This window comes from Nycticebus coucang, chromosome 8, assembly GCF_027406575.1.
Source record: "Nycticebus coucang isolate mNycCou1 chromosome 8, mNycCou1.pri, whole genome shotgun sequence".
NCBI lineage: Eukaryota > Metazoa > Chordata > Mammalia > Primates > Lorisidae > Nycticebus > Nycticebus coucang.
Window position 1 is genome coordinate 10,753,987 of NC_069787.1, and position 24,011 is coordinate 10,777,997.

Sequence of the window (24,011 nt, forward strand, 5' to 3'; positions counted from 1 at the left end):
GTTGCTTTGGATAGTATTGACATCTTTTTTTTTTTTTTTTTTTTTTTTTTTTTGTAGAGACAGAGTCTCACTGTACTGCCCTTGGGTAGAGTGCCGTGGCCTGACACAGCTCACAGCAACCTCTAACTCTTGGGCTTAAGCGATTCTCTTGCCTCAGCCTCCCGAGCAGCTGGGAAGTATTGACATCTTAATCTTCTAATTCATGAACATGGGATATCTTTTCATTTATTTATGTCTTCTTTAATTTCTTTCAGCACTTCTATTGTTTTCAGTATACAAGTCTTTTATCTCCTTGTTTAGATTTATTCCTAAGTATTTTATCCTTTCAGGTAAAATATTCCTCCATTTTGTCCTCACTAGTAGAATTGTGTAATCATTTAAGTGAACAATATGCATATTCTCTCTTTGTTGCATGTCTTTGGGAAGGTCTGACATCTTAGCCTCATGTTTGGGGCTCTGTTTGTGGGTCTGCATTCTGGGAACAGAATGTGTGTAGGAAGGATAAGTGACTTTCTAAACCTACAGATTGTTGAATGATGTTTGTCTTCGAGAAGAGGGAATTTATCCTGTTGAAGCTTATGTAAGAGAAGAAGAAGTAAAAAGAATACAAATAATGTGCAAAAATAAAAAGTTGTTTTAAGTTGAATTCCTGTTCCCTGGGTTGCTGCTCGATTGCATTTTCCTGGCCAGTTGAGTGATCTAGTTGTTGGGTGCACTGAATTGACTTGGCGATTGGTTTCTCTTAATGTGATCTTGGTGTCTGTTTATGGAGAGATCCTAGAGATTCTGGATGTTCGTCTTGGTTAGCTTCTTTTTTCCTTCTCCCAGGTAAACATTAAGGGTACAGTTTTATTTTGATAATGATGGTTTATCGATAGCCAGATGACACTTAGAACATAGTTTTAGAAATTGTACTTTTTTTTTTCTTTTTTGAGACAGAGTCTCACTTTGTCACCCTTGGTAGAGTACCTTGGTGTCATAGCTCACAGCAAATTCAAACTCCTGGGGTTAAGTGATTCTCTTGCCTCAGCCTCCCAAGTAGCTGTGACTGTAGGCGCCTGCCACAATGCCCACCTATTTTTAGAGATACGGTCTCACTCTGGCTCAGGCTGGTCTCAAACACTCCACCCGCCTCAGCCTCCCAAGTGCTATGATTACAGGTGTGAACCACCCCTTCCCCTTAGAAATTATACTCTTGAGATGTATGCTTTTCTTCTAGTATAACAAAATCTTAGACTATTTCTGGGAAAATCTTGACTATATAAACTTGGAAGGGGTCTTCGAAGAATTTGTCCTATTCTTTTTCCATAAATTTTCTATGTATAACAAAACCTTGACCATTCCTTTTAGTGCATTTTGTTAAAGGTTACTGCTTCTGTAAGCATACTCAATGAGTGATATGTGAAAACTCAGTTTCTCTGTAAGGAAACACATGAAATTAGTATGTGTGGCTTGCATGTAAAGTACTTACTCAGTTCCTGAAGCTTAAAGACAGCACAGATGAAAATCCCAGCAGAATCCTGAACACATCATGAAAGGGAGAGTCTTGGGGACTAAAGACTTTCACAGATATTATTTTTCTCACTCATATTTGTAGCTATTTAGCCATACCAGTATGTCACATTCTTATAAACATTGTGACTTTATCCCTCCCTGCAGCTTCTTTGGGCCTTTATCTACAATAAAGTCCTCAAAAACTGAGATTGTGACCAAGGGGTGCTTAGAGATATTATATATGTTAAGTGAAATGGAAATATTCATTTTGTCTGCTTAGTTTTCCTCTTCCATAGTGAAGAATTACATTATATTTAGCAGCTTTAGAGAAATACCCAGATAGAGTCACTATAATGTTAGTGATAAATATTGTGCTTTTCTCAAGAGTTGAATGTTAACTCTTTTTATGTTATACTTCTTATGTTTGTTTGTCAGTGTTCCCCCATCTATGGAATATGCAAAAATTCCTTTCTAATCTGTAAATGCCTCATTAAACTTATAAGGTCCTACTCCTGGTTATAAAAGATTTTATTTTAAAATTAATCCTGGAAAAACATGGGCTGGGCAATATAATTAGCGCACTCTAGTGTTGATTTTTGTTCTCTAGCTATCACTAGAGTTTTGGAATCAATGTCATATACGTTTCTATTTTACTAAGTGGAAATAATGTATTTTTTTTTTTTTTTTGTAGAGACAGAGTCTCACTCTATGGCCCTCGGTAGAGTGCCATGGAGTCACACGGCTCACAGCAACCTCCAACTCCTGGGCTTAAGCGATTCTCTTGCCTCAGCCTCCCGAGTAGCTGGGACTATAGGCACCCGCCACAACGCCCAGCTATTTTTTTTTTTTTTTTTGGTTGCAATTCAGCCAGGGCCGGGCTTGAACCCGCAACCCTCGGTATATGGGGCTGCCGCCCCACCGACTGAGCCACAGGCGCCACCCAGAAATAATGTATTTTACATGGTAGAAATACATATAATACGCATACAGAGGGTGTTGATTTTAAAGCACTCTTACATTTTTCTTTCCTTTTTTTCTATTTTAAAATTTCTTTCTATTTAGGATGGGAAGATAATGCAACGAAGTTCTCAGATATGACCTCAGTAACAAATCACTCCCCTAAATCAAAGCTGGACTTCTCAGGGAAATTGGAGTCTGATAGACCAGATGATTCTTCCAGTTGTACTGACATTCAAGAAGAAGAGCTTTCTTCACCAGAATCAGATTCATGCAATAGGTAAGAAGCGTAGAGTGGTTATTTAAATATCTAGATAGTCCCTAAGCACATATAGATGGGCAGAGGTAACTGTGAGGTGCAGGGCAGTCTGTCAGTCTTCCTCCGCTTCAGTCTTCTCCTACTGCCGTGTCATCTTCACAGTGAGACATCCAGGCGGCATTTGGGAGGGGGCCTAGCAACCACTACAGCCACAAAAAGTGATTTTGTTTTCTTCTCTTAATACCTTTGTATATTTTCTTCCTCTAGTGTTGGAAAAGGAATTAGGATAGGCAGTGAAACTTTGTCCTGTCAATGAATGAAAGAGGTAAAGACAACTATATTGGAAAACAAAGATGATCAGAAAGACTTGGTACATAAGAGAGTAAAGTAAAAAATAATTTAACTGAGTAAACGGAATGGATGGAGAACCTTTAAAAATTAGAGCTTTGGTGCTTCATCCCAAAAGATAATCTTAAAAAGGTGTTTGTGTATGTGTGTGCACCACACATACACACACCACCGTATTCTGATGTTTCACTTTATAAATATGCCATTTTTACCTCACGTTTCTAACAGTTATTTTTAATGGTACAACATTCTCTTATATTTCTATGACCAGATTCTTCAGTTTCTGTTAGTTCTTTACATTTTCTCCAGTGCTTTACTTATGTACCTAATGCTGTGGTAAATCTCTTCCTTTGCTTCTAATTATTTTTTTGTGTTTATCATCATTTTGACCCAGGTAGGTGATATTGTTGTTGTCTTCTGAATGAATCATAACAATTTAGCATTATATGTGGATGTGGCTTAGAAATTACTTAATCTTTGATATTAGTTCGTTTTAAAATTATTAGCAATGCTCTTAGAATGATAAATTATGTCTAATCTGAAGCCTCAAATTAAGAAAATTTTTTGTAAGAGGAATATCCCTAAACACTGTCTGCTTTCATAAGGTTGTTGGGAAACAATTTCATATTAGTCAGAATAGAGTGTTAGGAAGGGGAAATCCCCCCTCCTTATCCCAAAGGTTTTCAAGGTCGAAAGCATTCTATCTCTAATTGCCTGAGGGGAAAAACATTTGGTAACCTGAGTTGTTATTGTAAATCAGGCCATTCCTGCATGTTCTGTGGGCAGTATTTGTTTTTAAGCACAAATCTTCTGGGAATATAAGGTGAAAATGGAGAAAAATCAGAGTAGATTTTAAGCTTTGTCAGTGGATGCCTGAATGTTTCAGAGTGCCAGAGAGAATTGGGACATTTTGTGATCTTTGATTGGGAGGGGAAACATGGCAGTCAGAAGTCTGTTTACCTGGTGATGAAAGTATGGGAGACAGGAGGACTTTGATGGTGTTAGTGAAGACTGTTAAAAAGGAAAATGCCACTGCTGAAATCTCTGAGTTTAGTAGACAAGGTAGAGGAAATATGGCTGAGGGGAATGGGAAATGAACCTTCTTGGGCCAGTTTACTAAAATGGGTTTAGGCCAAAGTCTGGTTGTTAAAACTTATCACTCAATGAAAGAGTTGAAAAGTGCTTTGACACTTATCCCCAGTCACATGTTGTTCCTGCCACCACTTCATTAGGGGAATTGGCCCCTTCTCATTATTTACCTTTCTACTGACCAAGATCCTGGGTAATATTATAATATCAGACAGTTTCTTTGTTCATCCTTAATTGTTTCCTCTTGATAAGGGTCATAGAGGCTGTTATTTGAGATGAAGTATCTCAAATATTGCAATATTTGAGATGAAAATTTTGTTAGCAACTCAAAATAAGCATACTGATGCTAGATTACCCTTTGTTCTCTGGCTATGACAGGGTCTGACACTACACGCTTGTACTCATCCACTCAACAAGCATGTGTTATGTGCCTGGTGCACTAACCTAGATGCTGCAGTTTAGCAGTGATCAAACCATTCAAGAATTTAAAAAAAATTTTTTAAGCTCTTAGGCTGGGTGTGGTAGCTCACACCTACAACCCCAGTTTGGGATGGTGAGATGGGAGGATCGCTTGAGGACAGGAGTTGGAGATCAGCCTGGGCAGCACAGTGAGACTGCATCTTTACAAAAAATTTTTAAGAATTAGCTGGGCGTGGTAGTTTTCACCTGTAGTCCTAGATACTTGGGAGGCTCAGGTAAGAGGATTACTTGAGCCCAGGAGTTTTAAGATTGCAGCGAGTTGCAGTTGTGCCACTGCTCTCTAGCCTGGGTGACAGAGTAAGATGCTGCCTCAAACAAACAAACAAAAAAATTAAGTCCTTACACTCAGTTTCACTTTATGATTTGTTGTATATGTGTACTACGTATGTGTCTGTGTGCACACAAACACAAAACATGCACACACCCATGACTCAGTGAAAATACCTCCTAATTGCCAATTTTTGACAGCTATATTGTGATACAGTTCACACATCTCACGGCTCACTCATTTAAGAATACAATTCAGTGGTTTTTAGTATATTCACAGAGTTGGACAACCATGACCACAATTTTAGAACATTTTTGTTATCCCAGAAAGAAACCTTGTGTCTATTAGCTGTCCCCATTTCCCCCTAAATCCCTTGCCCCAAGCCCTAGACAACCACTAATCTACTTGCTGTCTCTGTAAATTTGCCTATTCTAGACATTTTATATAAATGGAATCATACCATATGTGATCTTTTGTGACTGGCTTCTTTTACTCATAGTGGTGTCCTATGGCCTGTGGGCCTCATGTAGATCATTTGAGAATTGTTTTGTTTATCTGTGGTGTCAGATAATCAGGAAAAGTATGTGTAGGATTTTTTTTGCTCATCAGATGTCGTTAATATTTGTGTATTTAATGTGTGGCTCAAGACAACTCTTCTTCATCCGATGTACTACAGAAAAAAAAGGTTGGACACCCTTCACATTTAGCATAAAATTTTCAAAGTTCATGTTATATCATGTTTCAGGACTGTTTTTCTTTTTTTTTTTCATTTTATTTTATTTTTTTATTGTTGGGGATTCATTGAAGGACTGTTTTTCTTTTTATTGCCAAATAATATTCATAATATGTTTTATTTACTCATTTATTAGTTGATGGACCTTTGAGTTGTTTCTAATTGTAATTTTAATAAGAAAAAAAATCATTGAGTTTGCTTGTACACTTTCTTTGAAAGTTTAGAGCTTCAGTGATGTTATGTAAGGATTTATCAGGGTTGCCTTGAAAAAGTAGGCAGTGTCTTCTTTACTGCTTGTGTCTTACATATAAATAAGAAATATTATACACATTGTAAGTATTAAATGTTAATCTACAAATTTTTAATAAATCCAGATTCTTTTTTATACCCGTTTTTCTTTTCTGTTTGGTCAGTCAGAGATCTTTAAGTTTAAAAGGTAGAATCGGTTTCTTGTTTAAGATGTAGAAACTAAGGCTAACAGGATAATGGGAATGAAGTGAATCTTAAATAGTGATATTGGTTTGATACCAGGACAGTCTACTTGGCGGTTCCAGAGTAGATTGTTATTTTTTTATTTTATTTTTTTGAGAGAGTCTCACTATGTCACCCTGGGTAGACTGCCAGGGTTTCACAGCTCACAGCAACCTCAAACTCTTGGGCTTAAGCGAATCTCTTGCCTCAGCCTCGCAAGTAGCTGGGACTACAGGTGCCTGCCACAGTGCCTGGCTATTTTTTGGTTGCGATTGTCATTGTTTAGCAGGCCTGGGCTGGATTTGAACCCACCAGCGCTGGTGTATGTGGCTGGTGCCCTATCCACTGAGGTATAGGTGCTGAGCCCAGAGTATATTGTTGAAGAGTAAGTACGCTGAAGGAAGCAGCTCTGAGGCTGCTGGAAATAGTAGGCTTTGAGTGAATGGCCTCAGGTCAAGTTTTGCTGGGCGATTTTGGATTCACTGTTTGGAAGTCCATTTCCATGTATCTTTGAAAAGTGTATAAAATATCTTATGCCTAAGATCTGTTGGAAGATGAAATGAGATGAAAGATATGAGAATCTTTGATACACACACACACACACATACATGATTATTATACTTTTATAAAACAAATCAATTCCATTTTCTTGACTAATACTGGAAAATTGTAGCACTTTATGGCTAGCACTTTAGTGCTTTCCCAGTACTAATTGTATTAATTTCAAGATGTGTGCTTGCTGTTTTACATTTTAATATCTGAAATTGTGATGTGTCTTATAATCAGCAGCATCTTACAATTGCTGACAGCCCAGTTGTACTCGTGATGTACTTGGCAGTGGGGGTGCATCGAGGCTTTGCATAGGGTCATCAGTTCAGTTGGATTACATGGATTATTTGTTGACACTATGTTAGTCGGTCATTTAATATGCCTTCAAGGAAATAAAAAGTTACTGTGTATGAAGAAAAGCACAGGAACAGAGCAGCAGCAGGGTATAAATTTCTGGTTAGGCAGTGTTCATTGGATGAGTGAGCACATTTTTGTATTTTCTTGAAAAAACAATCAAGAAAGAGTATCTTGAAGACATGTTACATTTTTGTTATTGAGCTATGTGCAAGGGGTTGCCTATTTGTTACATAGCTGATTGACTGCAAGAGAAATGGCCAAATCCCTAGGAACAGATAGATTTCCTTGAGTGATTCACATGTTGCAAAGAACTGTTGCTAAGGTATTATGTGTCAGTTTGTCAGACACTGTTTGCTGTCTTTGAACAGAAACTGCTTATCTTCTGGCGTTGTGATTGAGGAAAGAAAGAAACAAAAGTGTGAGTTCAGTTTGTAGAATGGGTGTCAGTGCCTTAGAAGAAGCTCCTGGAAACCAGCACGTACCTTTGAAAAAATATTATACCTCTGGTGCTCTTAGTGGTCCAGAGGATGAGTTTGTATGAAAAAATTAAGACAGCATGCCAAGTCAAACGTAATGAAAAGGAGTTGGGCTCTGAATAGGGAGACATTTTAAGGATACTTTAATCAGTTTATTTCAACTATTTTTATATATGCGTAATAATGGTGTAAGATAAAAACCTGTATCTACATAAGTTTTAAAGAACTCTCTAGATGTGTATAAATTAAAAATTCTTTTTTTTTTTCTTTTTTTTTGAGATAGAGCCCTGGGTAGAGTGCTGTGGCATCACCGCTCCAACTCCTGGGTTTAAAGTGATTCTCTTGCCTCAGACTCCCAAGTAGCTGTGACCACAGGCACCTGCCACAACGCCCGGCTATTTTTTGGTTGCAGCCGTCATTGTTGTTTGGCGGGCCCGGGTTGGATTCGAACCCACCAGCTCAGGTGTATGCGGCTGGCGCCTTAGCTATTTGAGCCACAGGCACTGAGCCTAAATTAAAAATTCTAAGTGAAAAGGAAGTTATAGCTAAATTAACCTTGGTATTTTCTCCATAGCAAATAAAATAATGCTTCATCTTGCCATCAGCATTGTCTTAGATTTTTGAAATGCAGTATTTGAGTATGAATAAAGTCTCTGACTCATTTCAAACTTAATTTGCTTCATCTAGTTGGAAACTCATAAAGTGGCTTATAATGCTTGGTGGTAGCCTGAAGTCTGTCACAATATGAGGTGATTTAATGCTTAGTGCCAATTTTTTAATGACTCCAAAATTTAAATAGTCAATAGCAGTAACCACTAGGATAATTAACACCACATGAATTAGGAAAAGATATAAAGTGAGAAGGGCCTAGTCAAGACCAGATTCCGTTAGTAGAATCATAGCATATGATCGGGGTCTTTATTTGTCTTGACCAATTTGTATTTGCTGTAATATTCAGGTATCAGAAGGAAAGTAGATGAGGTACTATACTTAAGTGACTTTATTCGGATCTTTTCAACCGTAAAATTCTGTAATCCTATTGGTTTTGACAAGTGTAATATTGTAATAGTTGGTAAATTATCTGTGTGTTCTTTTACCACTTGCCCATTGGAGATCATAAACCACCCCTTTTAGAATTATGTTTGTTCTTTACACATTGAAGTGTTTCCATCTTTATCTCCTTCATTTTTTATAAAGGTTTTTCATTTTTTCTTCTATGATAGTTTTGTTGTTTTCATCATAAAGCTCTAAATTTTCAAAGCTATTTTAAAATTAGATGTTATGGGGCTGGGCACATGGCTCATGCCTGCAATCCTAGCACTCTGGAAGGTCAAGGCAGGTGGATTGCTTGAGCTCCAGAGTTCCAGACTAGCCTGAGCAAGAGTGAGACCCCGTTTCTACTAAAAATAGAAAATTAGCCAGTGGGTGGGGAGTGGCACATGCTTATAGTCCTAGCTACTCAGGAGGGTGAGGTAAGAGGATCGCTCAAGTCCAAGAGTTTGAGGTTGCTGTGAGCTATTACACCACAGCACTCTAGCCTAGGGCAACAAAATCAGACTCTGTCTCCAAAAAAATAAAAATAAATAAATAAAATAAAATTAGATGTTATGCATGTTTATAGGGAAATATAGATAAAAAGAATAAATTTTCTTAATTGTATTAGCCAGAAATATATTTGTGTTAATATTTTCATAAATATATCCTTCCATAGCTAGAGATATAGATGGGTAGGTAGATAAATCCTTTTTCAAAAGAAGTATCATACTATTTTGTCATTTAAAAAAATATATATTCTCTTTGTTAGAGAAGAGTTCTGCTGTTTTAGGTCTAATGCGAGTACCAGATATATTGTGAATTCTTTTTTAATTCATTCAATGACACTATAATATAGAATATAGATTTTACTACTATGTTAAATAAAGATGGTGGTTTTCATTGTATTAGTGCAGTATTCAAACTTACATAATATGGCAGACTGACAACTAAGAATAATCTTATTTTAGATTCAAATAGGTATAACCAATCCAAATAATCATTGTGATGAAATTGTTTTATTGCCAACTTGATTCTTTACTCTGAATTACTTCTTTTGAATTTAAATTATTAATACTATATTGATATTTTGCTAGTCTGAAGATTGATAAATTGATAAGACTTTTAGATTTTATGCAACTTTTTGCTAGATGATTTCCTGGCGTTCAAGATACTTGTCCATATTTCTGTAAATTAACTTACTGTTTTTCTTAATTGAGAAGAGAGAAAGCTTTTGTTCCCCAAATTTTGGCAAGCAGAGGACATTGCATTTTTATTGATGGCTAAATTAAAAGGAAAGATGCAGTTGATTATGACCCTAAAGAGGAAGCATTATCTTCATGCAGGGATGAGTAGTAGTCATACTTTTTCTTGGAAGAACCTTTAGATCATTATTCTTTAAAACTATTTTAGGTTGAGGCGGCGCCTATGGCTCAAAGGGATAGGGCGCCAGCCCCATATGCTGGAGGTGGCAGATTCATACCCAGCCCTGGCCAAAAAAAAAAAAAAAGAATTATAAAAAAAAATATTTTAGATTGAGGCATAAGAAATTAAAAGGAGCCAGTGTTTTTTGGTATAACTAGAGAAATTTGAATAAGGTCTTTAGGTAATTTTATTGTAGCAATATTTGTATTTCCTGATTTTAATAATTGTATCATAGTCATATAAATAAATGTGCTTGTTCCTAACAAATGCATACTAAAGGGTTAAAGATGCTTGATGGCTACAACATAATTTCAATGGTTAAAGAAACAGCATATGTTACATATATATTATAACATATAAAGAAAGAGAGTGATAAAGTAAATTGGCAAAATGTTAACACTAAAATCTGGGTGAAAGATATAAGGATTATTTTTTGTAGGTGTGAAATTATTAAAATTTTAAAAATTTCTGGGAAGAGTCATGTTCATAATCAAAGAAGTTTGCTTAGCCCAGGAATGCCAACTTTTTGGCTTCTCTAGGCCACATTGGAAGAAGAGTTGTCTTGGGCCACCCATTAAATACACAAATACTAATGGAAACTGCAAAAGGTCCATGCATAATTTTCATAATGTACATCACCGCAGATAAGCAAAAATGTCCTCATGTAATAATCCTGATTATGCAGTGGCCTGTTTAGAAAGTCTTCCTAAATCATCTAGCAGGTCCCAAGTTTGCAGTCACCAATATAGAAAATATACATATCTAAGTAATAAAACATCTTTGGGTTTTTTGATATTTTTCATTATTTTTTTTCTCATTAAACTTTGTTTTAATGGGTCTCAAAATTCTGTGACAGATTTTTGGTCCTGTTGTTTCCATTAAAAAGTACTGATTTTAAAAACTTAACTTAAAACTTAACTTAGTAATTTAAAACTGCCACACAAAAAGAAACAAATGGTCCACAAAACAATTTCCTTTCCTTCTGAGGGTTTTACAATGCATTGTTATCATTAATCAGTATTTTACTATTAAACTTAAATGGCCAATTGAAAAAAACAGTTCCGAGATTGTTCTTCCACCACTGATCCACCACTGATTAAGACTGGGTGGCAGGTATTAAAGATAATATTCATTTAGCCTTCTGAGCTTTCTAGGCAGACTTGGTGACCTTCCAGCTCCAGCAGCCTTTTTGTCCACTGCTTTGATGACACCAGCAGCAACTGTCTGTCTCAATGTCATGGACAGTGCAACGACCCAGAGGAGAATAGTCTGAGAAGTTCTCAGCACACATAAATTTGCCAGGAACCATATGGACCATGGCGGCATCACCGGATTTCAGGAATTTAGGGCCATCTTCCAGCTTCTCACCAGAGCGGCGGTCAATCTTTTTTTTAAGAGACTCGGTAGAGTACCACGGCGTCAAAGCTCACAGCAACCTCCAGCTCTTGGGCTTAGGGGATTCTCTTGCCTCAGCCTCCCAAGTAGCTGGGACTACAGGTGCTCACCCCAACGCCCGGCTATTTTTGTGGCAGTTAATCTTAGTCTTTTCCTTCAGCTCAGCAAACTTGCATGCAGTGTGAGCTGTGTGACAATCCAGTACAGGAGCATAGCCAGCCCTAATTTGGCCTGGATGGTTCAGGATAGCCATCTGAGCAGTGAAGCCAGCTGCTTCCATTGGTGGGTCATTTTTGCTATCACCAGCAACATTGCCACAACGAACATCTTTGACAGACACATTCTTGATGTTGAAGCCCACGTTGTCCCCTGGAAGAGCTTTGCTCAAAGCTTCATGGTGCATTTCATCAGACTTTACTTCAGTTGTAACACTAAGTGGAGCAAAGGTGACCACCATGCCAGGTTTGAGAACACTAGTCTCCACTCGGCCCACAGGGAGAGTACCAATACCACCAGTTTTGTAGACATCTTGCAGAGGCAGACGCAAGGGCTTGTCAGTTGGATGAGTTGGTGGCAGAATGCAATCCAGAGCTTCAGCAGCATGGTTCCACTGGCATTGCCATACTTCCGGGTGACTTACCATCCCTTGAACCAAGGCATGTTAGCACTTGGTTCCAACTTGTTGTCACCATTCCGACCAGAAATTGGCACTAATGTGCTGTGTCAGGGTTGTAGCCAATTTTCTTAATGTAAGTGCTGACTTCTTTAATGATTTCCTCGTATCTCTTCTGGCCATAGGGCGGCTCAGTGGAATCCACTTTGTTAACACTAGCAATTAGTTGTTTCACACCCAGTGTGTAAGCCAGAAGGGCATGTTCACGGGTCTGCCCATTCTTTGAGATACCACCTTCAAACCAATACCAGCAGCAACAATAAGTATAGCACAGTCAGCCTGAGATGTGCCTGTACTCATGTTTTTGATAAAGTTTCTGTGTCCTGGGGCATCAATGATAGTCATGTAGTAATTGCTGGTCTCAAATTTCCACAGGGAGATATCAATGGTGATGCTACACTCACCCTCAGCCTTGAGTTTATCCAAGACCCAGGCATACTTGAAGGAGCCCTTTCCCATCTCAGCAGCCTCCTTCTCAAATTTTTCAATGATTCTCTTGTCAATGCCAACACATTTGTAGATTAGATGGCCAGTAGTGGGGGACTTGCCTGAATCTATGTATCCAATGACGACGATGTTGATATGAGTCTTTTCCTTTCCCATTTTGGATCGTGTGGACGATTTTCACAGCACCTGTGTTCTGACAGCAAACCTGTTGTGAAAAAGCGATAATCTTTATTATAAAAGAAAAGTGGGCAACATAAAACTAGTGAATTAGTGGAATATCTGACATTGTATTTGAAAAACTAATGCATCAACATCTGGTTCAATGGAAGTAGTTGCAATTCTCCGTGAGTTCTTAAGATGTTCATCAGATATTCTGGTTTTAATTTTACTCTTAATGTGCTTCATTCTTGAAAATGATTGCTTGCAAATGTTGGTGCTTCCCAAAAGCAATGACATGAATAAGGTGTGATTGTGAAGGGAGGGATATTTGTCTCTGGGGAGATAGGACCTATGAAAGTCCAGGAAAGAGACATGATCAAATTTTTCTTTAAGTTGAGTATCAGATTATAGCTCCATGCATTCCATTTGAAAATGGGCAGGTAAATATTTATGTCAACTGAAAATGAGGTCACAGATACACTAAAATATTATTTTCCCAGAAATCTTGAAATCTATTTTCAAATTCTTGTACCATATCGAAAAGCCAGGCTGCATAATTTTTGCTATTCATGGGACTGTGTTTAGCCAACATGTCAAAATGCATAAAACTGTTTGCCTTAATTTGAGCTTGTTATAATTTCAGTTCGATTTAGAATGCTGCTATCTTTTGAAACATATTGATAAGCTGGTTTTCACCTTGAAGATGCATGTTTAACTTATTTAAACGAGTGGTTAAATTCAGTAAAAATGCTAAATCTGTAAGACAGTTTTCATTGTCAAGTTCTGGCACAAACTTGGTTTTTGATACCATAAACGCCTTGATGACTTGTCTCAAACTATAAAATCTTTTCAACATTTGGCCTTGACTTAGCCATCTTCTGAAAAGTAAATGGTATTGGCATAGTCAGCATCAATACTTCTTAGGTATTCCTGGAATTGGCGATGATTCAGTTCCTTGGCCCTTATGAAATAAATTTGTGCATAAATTTTCTTGACGTACTATGCAGTGATATGTGATGAAATGTGAATTTTAGGTGGCAAATGCATTGCTGTTTTCTATTACTTTTACAAGTCACATCCCCAGGGCACCATCAGTAACTGTACCAGATATGTTGACAATGTACAAAGAAAATCGCTTTAACATATTTTTTACTGCTTCATGTAAATCTCTTCATTTATTGTGTTTTTTAATGGCACTAAACAAACCATTTCGTCAGTGACATTATATTTATCATCAATACCTCTAATTAAAAAAATGGCAAATTGAGCTACATTTATAGCATCAGCGCTGTCATCCATCACAAGAGCATAAAATTTAAAATTAGCAGCTTTATTTTCCAAACTTCTTTTGATAGATTTTTCAGTTTCTTCAATTCTCCTGCCTATAATCTGGTGAAAACCAATTTAAAAAATATCCCCCACCCCTTTTTTTTCTGGAAAGATTATATCTGCCATGCTTTCCATACATTGCTTAATAAATGTTGGGGTCAGGGGTTCCAGTTCCCAGAACCTAATTGACCTGTTTCGATTACTCAGCTGAGCTAGAAGGTTCAACTGAGGCACGGCAGTAATTGAAAGCAAAAGTGAGTGGAAACTGAAAATAAAACGGGAGCAGCACAGGCAGTGTGGATAGAAAGCAAAAGTAACTTGCACAAGTTTCAGGGTAACAAAGAGAGATTTCATTTAAGAGGAACAAAGAGGAAGCTTAGAGCACTTCCGAAGAGTGTTGGAAGTAGGTACCGCTCATGAAAGAGAGAAGGTGTGAGAGACACACAAGGGCAGTGTGGAGGTATAAATACTTCTTCTCTCAGTTTGAAATTGGTTTTAAGTCTCTCATTGGTCTCCTTGCACCACCAGGCAGTATTGCCCTTTTCTATTGGTTGAGTGGTGAATGATCCTATGGGCCCTCGCCTTCCTTGTTCCTGTGCTGCGGGTGCTGAGCCTAACCCTCTTATCTTAAACAGCAAAATCGGCATAACCCATGACCAACACTTCTAATTCAAAAGTTAATCCTAAATCAATTGTCCTAAACTACTGCCACACTTTTAGGATAAATTTGAGTTTACAAAACAAGGATGGAAGACATGAGGTGATGGTCACGTGGGACCAGCCGGCCCAGCTGTGTTCTCTTGGCCCTAACCTAACTGACTCCATCTTATTCTCACTACATGTGCTCTCACAAAGTGCTAGGATTATAGGCATGAGCCACTGCAGCCTGCCCCCTACATGTTTTTTATAATCCTCTCCTTAAACTACTGCTTTTAGGATACAACTTTTGAGTTATTTCTCTGATGTGGATTTTCTGCTAGACAAAAGAGTTGAGATTCTGAAAGTCCCTAGGGCAGACTCCCTGACTCCAAGACTCACCACCATCTTGACCTGCCCCAAGGTCAAGGCCCATCTTTAAAAAGTTCTTGATCTCCATTAGTCAGGAAGATGGATTTGAAGCAGGTTCTCCTGTTCTCCAACACATCTTTCATACTACAAACTTCCTTTCTCCTGGGCAATCCTGTGGCCTCAGTAATTGGACATTTGTGCAACGAGCAACTGGACCCAGGCTGAAATCCCTTTGTACCTTCAGCAGCAGTCATTTATTGGGGGCTGTTCCCTGGTGCTGCCTAGCCTTCCATGGTGACACAGTGTGAGGGAGTACCTTCAGACAAAGGCATTGACAGTTTGAAGTCAAACCAGGTACACTGAGGGGAAGGGCACAAGGGGCCACGTCGGAGCACCGAAGGCATCAGCCACAGCAGTCGTTCCTACTGAAGATGGGAAAATGTTTGGGTTTTGTAAGTGCTTTATGAGTATGAATGGGGCACTATAGGCTATAAACTGTATCTCTAGCCCAGGAGAATGTAGGAATGTACGTGGGCTTCCAGGAATCATTGCAGCTATGCGCACACATTGGCCAAGCACACTTGCCTTTGCTGCCAAGAAGGAAAGAGAGGGAGGTCTGGGGTTGTTGAAGTAAGTGATAGATAAGCCAGTGTTTGGAAAGCTCTAGAGCCAATGGCTCCACAAACTGAAGAGAGAAAATTTGTTTGTTGATGAGAAACAATTTACTTTTTCATCTTGTGTGGTAATAAACTGAAGTACAAAATAATCCATCACCTAATGGAAGTTTACTAGCCCACTAAATAAAAACCCCTTGGCCTTAGGCAAAAAAGTCATAGTGTAGAAGTAGGAATTCTTTGTTTGTCTGGGGGTATTTCCTTATTATCCAACTTTGTGTTACCAGACAAAGGGGTCTGGCCGCATGTCAATGTCCAGCCAGTACACAGAGACAGAGGTTAAGTTTAAGCAAGCTTTAATATCAGAAAAGCCACCAAATCTGGAGAACAGCAAGCATGGTCTCTTAAATCTGTTTTGTCTTGGTTACCAACAAAGTGATTTTTGTAGAAAGTTACAAAGAAAAGGCATCGAGAACTACAACTTAATTCAAAACTTAATTTAGAGCAACATCAAAGTAATCTGCGCTCTAACAACGGAACACTCTTTTTTTCTCCCAGTGCTGTTACTCCCTAGGATTGTTTGTTCAGTTCCTTAAGATATGCATGTTTATGGCTTGGGTCTGGGGGTTGGCAACATCAAGGAAATAGAATGTTGCTTAAACAAAGAAATGCAGGGGGTCACGTGGTCTTTTAATTTTAAATCACTCCTACTTTAGCCTAACTTACTCCATTTTCCTCTTTCTCTTGACTAACATTGTTTCTCCTTAATAGAGATAGGAGTATGATTTATAGGCCTTGTGGTGTAAGCAAACATACTCTCTCACTTCTGAAGTTGCTTGGTATGGCAGAGTACTTTAGAAATACTTTGTTAATAAGGAATAATAATTTGTGAACCCGCTTTAGACATTAAGAAAGCCAACCAGGTTGCTGTGAGCTTTGATGCTGTGGCACTCTGCCCAGGGTGACAGCTTGAGGCTCTGTCTCAAAAAAAAAAAAAACCAAACCAAAGTTCTATTTGGCACATTTAATAGAAATTATTTTTAGATTCTTTTTTTTGTGTGTGTGACAGTCTCACTATGTTGCCCTCGGTAGAGTGCTGTGGTGTCACCGCTTACAGCAACCTTAAACTCTTGGGCTTAAGGGATTCTCTTGCCTCAGCCTCCCAAGTATCTGGGACTACAAGCGCCCGCCACAGCACCCGGCTATTTTTTGGTTGCAATTGTTTAATTGGCCTGGGCCGAGTTTGAATCCGCCACTCTCGGTGTATGTGGCTGGCACTGTAACCACTGTGCTACAGGCGCTGAGCCATATTTTTAGATTTGTAAGTAGAATTGCTTCTTCATGCTTAAGAATTGGAACATAGCATTTTGATTACTTATACTATTTCATTGTCAAATAAAAAGATCCCAAACTCTGTACAATAATTTAAAGAAGTTTATTCTGATGACCAGCAGGTGTGGTTTAACCTTTATCTTATATGGGTTTTAGGCTTGTTAATGATTTTGTATCTTATTGTTATAATGAGTAACATTATAACTTGTGACCTGTCCCCCCCTGTCTTAAGGGGGACAGGTCACAAGTAGGCATGTCTGATCTCTCTTCTCATGGCTGGCAACTTAGCTCTATGGGGGGTGTGTGTGTGTGTGTGTGTGTGTGTAGGTGTGTGTCCTCTTGGCCAAGAAAAAGTCTATTCAGTCAGCTGGTGGGCCTTAAGATTTTTCAGGCCTCAAAATTTTATTTCAGTTCATATGATTTGCACTGATGTGTGGACCTTAAATATTTCTCTAACATACATTTTCTGAAGTTTCTCCTTGACTTATTTCAGAATACTTTTCTCTAATTTTACTAATCTGTAGCTTAGTGTAACTTTTTGTCTGCTGTGTTAGTTATGTGTTTGTCTAAAATGGTGGCATGTGCCGGGAGCCAGGTTTTTCACTGTTGGAGTGAGAAGATCCAGGTAAGTAAGGCTAAAACTATTCATGTGGTACTGGATTAGAATTAGAGACATTAATAGGAACTTCTGTAGCTTCATATAGATTAGATGGGCATATCTAAATATTTGTAGTTTGGGCATATAAATGAGCTAGTATAAGCACATGTATTTCCTTGCTGTATGAGCTAAACAATGGGTACATCATGCAAAGTGGGATAGTGGACATTCAAAACTAAGAAGAAGGGAGAGTGAAGGCTATTGAAGGGTCAAAAACTATTTATTGGTTACAATATACACTATTCTGGTAACAGGTACACTAAAAGTCTTCACTTTACCACTATACGTTTTATGCCTGTAACAACCCCCTACATCTATCAAAATAAATTTTAAAGAAAAGTATTACATAAAAATAAAGAGGAATATTGGTATGAAAATATGTAAGAATGTGCTGAATATTAGAAGCCCCAAATCATCAAAACTCTCATTTATTTCTTCATTAGGCAATTAGACACTGCTTCTGGAAAATTGAGTATTGTTTTTTAGTAGAAAATTTAGGTTTTTTTAAAAAAAGCCTTATAAATTATTGACTCTTCGATATTCTAAATCAATCCTACATAGCAGATATTTTTGTTTTTACCAAATTTATGAACTGCCAGGCTTAACAGTCCTCTGTAAAATAACTTTAAGCCCTCAATTTTCTGTATCAGGGGAGAATTTTCCAAATCCATAGTTTGTTATTACTTTTTTATTTGAAATGCTTATAGAAATTGGCAATTCCTTCTGAGTTCCATGGTTAACAAGTGATACTTTCAGAGTCAGTGTGGCTGATCATCACTCAAGATTTTGACGTGATGACTGGCTGTAGTGTTGAGAGTTTTGGTTAGCAAACTATGGTAATACCGAATAGGTTGAATTTTTTTTTTTTTTTTTTGGTAGTTTTTAGCCAGGGCTGGGTTTGAACCTACCACCTCCAGTATATGGGGCTGGCGCCCTACTCGTTGAGCCATAGGTGCCACCCGAACTTTTTTTTACCATATATTTCTCTTTTAATTTTTCAGATATTTTGCAAACTTTATAGGAATTCCTACCCAGTATACTTCTGAATATATTCAGCTTAATTCATAAAACTGAGATATAATTTTGAGTGGTTCAGAATCCAGTTCTTCATTTAAAAAATAAATGTGGTAGCCAAGAGTATCTTCAGAATGCTTTCAGAAGCCAAATAGAAAAGCTTGAAGGGACTACTATCTTTTTCTGTTAGAAACATAATAGTTATTTTGGATCAAAACTCTCAGATCCCCAAATGCTTTCTTTAGTTTAAAAAAATGAGGAGGGGGGCAAACTCAGAATTCTTTTGGCCTTCCTCTGGTGAGTGAAATTAGATGGAACAAAAATGATATGTAATTTATAATATCATGCTATTGGAATTTTTAGCTTGAAAGTTCAAATTAGCTTTTCTTCCCCCTTTCCTCATTTGATACTACATTTGCTTTTAAATCAGAGGATATTGTAAGATTTCCTTGGAGACCTTAAGAACCTGGGGAAAAGGTGTGTTAGGATAGAATGCAGACATTTTCAAGTTGGAGGGTTATGTTGAGAAGTCACTGAACATAGTAACTTCATTATTAGATAAGGAAATGAAAGTCTAGGGAGATGATGTCACTTATCTGAAGTAATTCAGTGAGTAAAACTAAAACCAATAATTCTCAGCCCATTTTTTTTTCCCCTTTTCAACATGAGTCGCATCAGACATTTTGTCTGGCCACATCTTAGACATCATTGTTCCCTTTGCTGGTGAGAATTGAATGGAATTATTCAATGTGTCAGTTGGCCATAAAATGGCAGTGTATTCTGGTTTCCTTGGGATAAACTTGTTTCCACTTCTTGTACTATGACACTCTCCGAAATGTTTGGGTAAACACGATTGTCTGGGCACCTTTTTAAAGGACATGCAGTGTTAATTTTCATACCTTCTCTATTCTCTTTACTCTTCACACAGATACATTCTGAACCGCTGATTTTGCTTACTTCTATTGATTTTGCTGTATAAGTGGTGCACATTATTCTTGTATTTCAGAGGAAGTCAAGCGTGATAGGTTTCATTTGCAGAGGCTTGTTATTTTTTAGGTAATTTTTCAGAAGCCAATTATAGAAGCCTTTAGGATTTAATAATGTATGGCTTAGTACACTTCTTTTGCCCTAAAAAGCATATTGTATTAGAGCGGTGGTTCTCAACCTTCCTACTGGCACGACCCTTTAATACAGATGATGTCATCACGCTGGGTACAGGTATGTTGGCGGACCCACGTGGAGACAGACAGAGGAGTGGTGTCTTGGTTCCTAAGCCATCGGAAATATCTGTTTTCCAACCCCAAAGAGGTCGTGACCCACAGGTTGAGAACTGCTGTATTAGAGTAATTTATAATCTGTTATTAGAGTACAGGTAAAAAAATACAAATAAAAAATTAAAAACACAGCCATTAAAAGCTTGAGGTAAATACAGTTTTAGAGAGATATTTTTCTCATATATACTATTTTGATTATTTAGTCCAACACTTTATGAGTCAGAGGGAAGTTAAATGTCCAGTGTCTAAAATCCAGTTATATAAGTTAGATTTAAAATTCTTGTCCTCCTTTAGATTTGTTTCCTCCTTGCACAAATCATAAGATTAAAATTTAATGTCCTGAATTTTAACATTATTGATATTGAGTTTCTCGTGGTTGGGGTGGTTGGTATTGACCTCCTATGTTAGCATATTTGAAATGTGTACTCTAACTGGTAGATTACGTAGAAGTTGGCCTTACTGTCAGAGGACATACTTGTCTCCAGCTTTATACTCAGCCCCTCAGTCCTATAATCAAAGAAACTTGTAGTAAAATTAAAGCTTCTTGGGTGATAGAGGAAATTTTCATCTTAGGGAGGTTGCTTGTTTCTTACTTTGTTTTTCTTTGTGGAGCTGAGTATTATAACCTATTTCTGTGATCTCTTTATCTTTTAGTATTGGGTTTTGGTTTGTGTCAGTAATTTCTACTGCAGAGAGTTGAAAGTATAAAAATAAAATGAAGCATCACAATTTTGTTCCCTTGCCCATTTAACTTGAGAGTTTGATTCAATATCTAGTAGTGAATATTTTGCGAATTTAAAAAATTCGCAAAATAAAAAGTTAAACATGAGCAAACGTTTAATTCCGTTTCTAACTTGAATTTTCCCAGTGAGCTAAGAGAACTCCAATATTTGAAATTAAGTTAATGTTCTTAAATTTCTCTCCCTTAAAACAGTACACACAACACTTTTCTTCACCTTTTATAACAACTTAAAGGGATTGACCTGAAAGGAATGCTTCTTTCTCTCTCACTCTGTCTCTCTTTCTCTCTTTAATACAGTATTTCCTAACCCTTTTCCTTGGTACACATAGAAAATGCAAGTATTTTTGTTTGGGAGGAAAGTATCTTTGTCCAATTCACTGTGACTTCAAATCCTTGGCATGTGTATGACTCCTAGAGATCCATGCACCTAGCATTCAGTCGTCTTTGTTCCATTATGGGAGTTTGGTTCAGCCATTGGCTTTGTAACTCTGGAAAGGTGCCTGACACATAGAAAGTTGTTGAGTTAATCTTTCTGAGCTTCAATTTCCATATTGATAAAATGTGATCACAGTTTTTTTTTTGCCCTACTGACCTCCCTGGATGACTCTAAAAAGCAAATGAGATGATCATAAATTGTGAGTTCTTTGTGAGTAGTACATAAACTTAGTTACTGTTGCTTGATTTCATCTCTTAAGGATATTGCAGATTTTGCTTGAAAAATAAGTTTTTTCTTTTCTTTCTTTCTTTTTTTTTTTTAGAGACCAGTTTCACTTTGTCCCCCTCGGTAGAATGCTGTGGCGTCATAGCTCACAGCAACCTCCAGCTCTTGGGCTTAGGCGATTCCTTTGCCTCAGCCTCCCAAGTAGCTGTGACTACAGGCGCCTGCCACAACTCCCAGCTGTTTTTCTTTTTGTTGCAATTTGGCCAGGGCTAGGTTTGAACCTGCCACCCTTGGTATATGGGGCCGGCGCCTTACCCACTGAGCCACAGGCACCGCCCATAAGTTTTTTCTTTTTATTATTTTTTCTCTTATCTGAGGCTTTTTCTAGATCTAGTGGAGAGCAGTGAAACTCTTAGTCTTGCTTTGTCTATAATATTATTGATAGTTGTCTTATAAAAACCTTGTTGATAAATGCACAGGCAAAGTTATTCTTAACTCCAATGGCATTTGATTTTCCTGCTACCACTAGCTGAAGCTGCATGGTGTTGCAGAGGAATGTTTGCATTCCCATCCCTGTTTTTCTACTTTAATTTTTCTAAGCCTTTATTCACCTGTCAAATGAGGATAAAACCTAGGGTGCTCCTATGAATTAAATCTAATGTACATGAAGTAATTAAATTATCACAATGATTGTTAGGGATAGTTCAGAAAATGATAATTTTGGTCATTGTCATTACTGGGTAATTTTTTTTAACTTAGGATGTTTTCTAATATGTTGTCAGCCAACTGCTAAAATATTTGGCATGTAAGCTGCTTTTCATTGTACAGAACAGATATAAGAGTTTAAGGAAGGATTCATGGTAGCTAGCAGCATTTATTTAAGAACCATTGTTTGGTAGCATTGCATACTATCCATCAATCCTCCAGTGATCTGTCATTAAGGAATCTTTTTTCTTTTTTTAAATTGGATTTAAACCACATTCCATTTAATGCACAATTAAGTGAAGAGATGGAGAGGTTAACTACTAGGTAACAGAAAAATTCCACTTACAAGTAACCCTTAATCCACAAGTTTTTTATAGCAGATGTTTGCATTTTTCCTACCCCACAGTACCCAGTGTACCTGCCATGCTGGATAAATAACAAATTCTGATGAATTTGCACCCTGGTGTCATAGAAACAGTGGAAATCAGAGATTAAAATAGAGCACATAGTAATCAGGTTTCCTAGGGCAAATTGAAGTATAGTGCTGAGGCAGTTATTCACGTAATTCAGACCCAAATCTGTTTTATGAAAATGGAACCAACATTTATTAAACACTTACTGTCTGTCAAACCCTTTGCTAAACATTTTATGTATTGTTTTGATTAATCTTAAAAAATCCCTAGACGTACGTGTATTACTAGCCTCACACTACAGGTGAGGATATTGACACAGGAAAACACCAAGTAACTTGCCCAAAGTTACATGTGAGTGATAGAAACAGGACTGATCCCTAACTTTGTCTAATGCTAGGTTTTCTTTTCCTCTGTATAATATTACAAGTTAGGATTTTATCAGAGGTATTCAGCATCTTTCTTTCCAGGTTCCGGGGGAAAATCTTTCCTAATAGAATGAAATAAGATAGTACAAAAGGAATATACAAAGACAGTGTTTTCATTTGCCTGAGAAGTTGTGCTACTTTTGTTCAGAGAATGACAAAAGTAAAACATTATAGAAAGCCCACGTAGGCCAGCGGACACACAAGACACACAGAGAGTTAGTTTATCTTCTGAAGCTGCGCTGAAAATACCACCTACAGGGTCTGAAAAATTAAGTTTGGCTATTCTAAATAAGCCTACTAACATCTTTTTGAGCAGAGATTGAGAATTCTGCAGCATTCAAAATTCATATTTTTATTGGTGGGTCTTTCTCCTGTGTAATCTGTATAATAATATCTGCTCTAGGCTGGACCAGTGGGACATTAGAGAGCACTATTTGGAGTCCTTCTGTAGGGGGCAGTAACTTTCGTGTACCAGATCTCACGTTCATCCAGTCATTAAAGCATGGTCTTCTAGAATGTTTTAAGACCAAATAGTAGGGAAACTAAAATTTACTCTGAAAAAGTTCCTTGTTCCAGACTTAAAAGCTATAGTTGCATAGGGTTATGCGTGCTCTGACCCCAGATATACCAAAATGAGTAATTGATTTTCTTCCATGGAGGATTTTTTTTAGATGTCTTGGAAGAATGTTAAAGGAATTTTTGATCTTCAAGACACACTAAAAGGAGTCAGACTTCAAAGATATTAATTGCTTCTATCCTTAAGGAAGCAATCTGAGAGTGATAATTTTAGTAGCACTGACTGTTACACCCGAGTGCCTTTGTAAAACCTTATTTGTGAAGCTATGTTTAATTTTAGGAATGTGGCTTTTGAGACGATTCAGTAAATACATCATTTTAGTAAAAAATGACCAGTTCTATGTGGTATTTTAATTGAGTTATCAATTCTTAGTTTTTCCATAGTGACGAGCATTGGAGTAGTAGAGAAGTAAATAATATTGAAACTTCGTTTTAGGTAAACTCTAAACCTCCCAAACTTTGTCTATTTTGTGATTTGTTTTGTTTATCCTTCAGATCAGGGTCTGGGCAGAGTAGAAGGAAAGGTAATAGCGATTAAGGACCTGGGGAGCTGTACAGCCTGGCTGGTCAGTGGTTTTTAAGTCACAGAAGAGGAGCATGCAATGTCTGAAACGTACTTCTGTCATCTTTCTTGCCATCTGTTTTCAC

General features: G+C 37.5%; 1 protein-coding gene across 3 annotated transcripts in view; it reads left to right on the plus strand.

Annotated features, from left to right (window-relative positions):
* RAD18 (RAD18 E3 ubiquitin protein ligase) overlaps positions 1-24,011 on the plus strand; it is a 113,703-nt gene that overhangs the window by 70,554 nt on the left and 19,138 nt on the right. For all 3 annotated transcript variants that reach the window (XM_053599342.1, XM_053599344.1, XM_053599343.1), the window contains exon 11: positions 2,557-2,731. In XM_053599342.1, the coding sequence (XP_053455317.1) occupies positions 2,557-2,731 (175 nt within the window). The remainder of the gene's footprint in view (positions 1-2,556; positions 2,732-24,011) is intronic.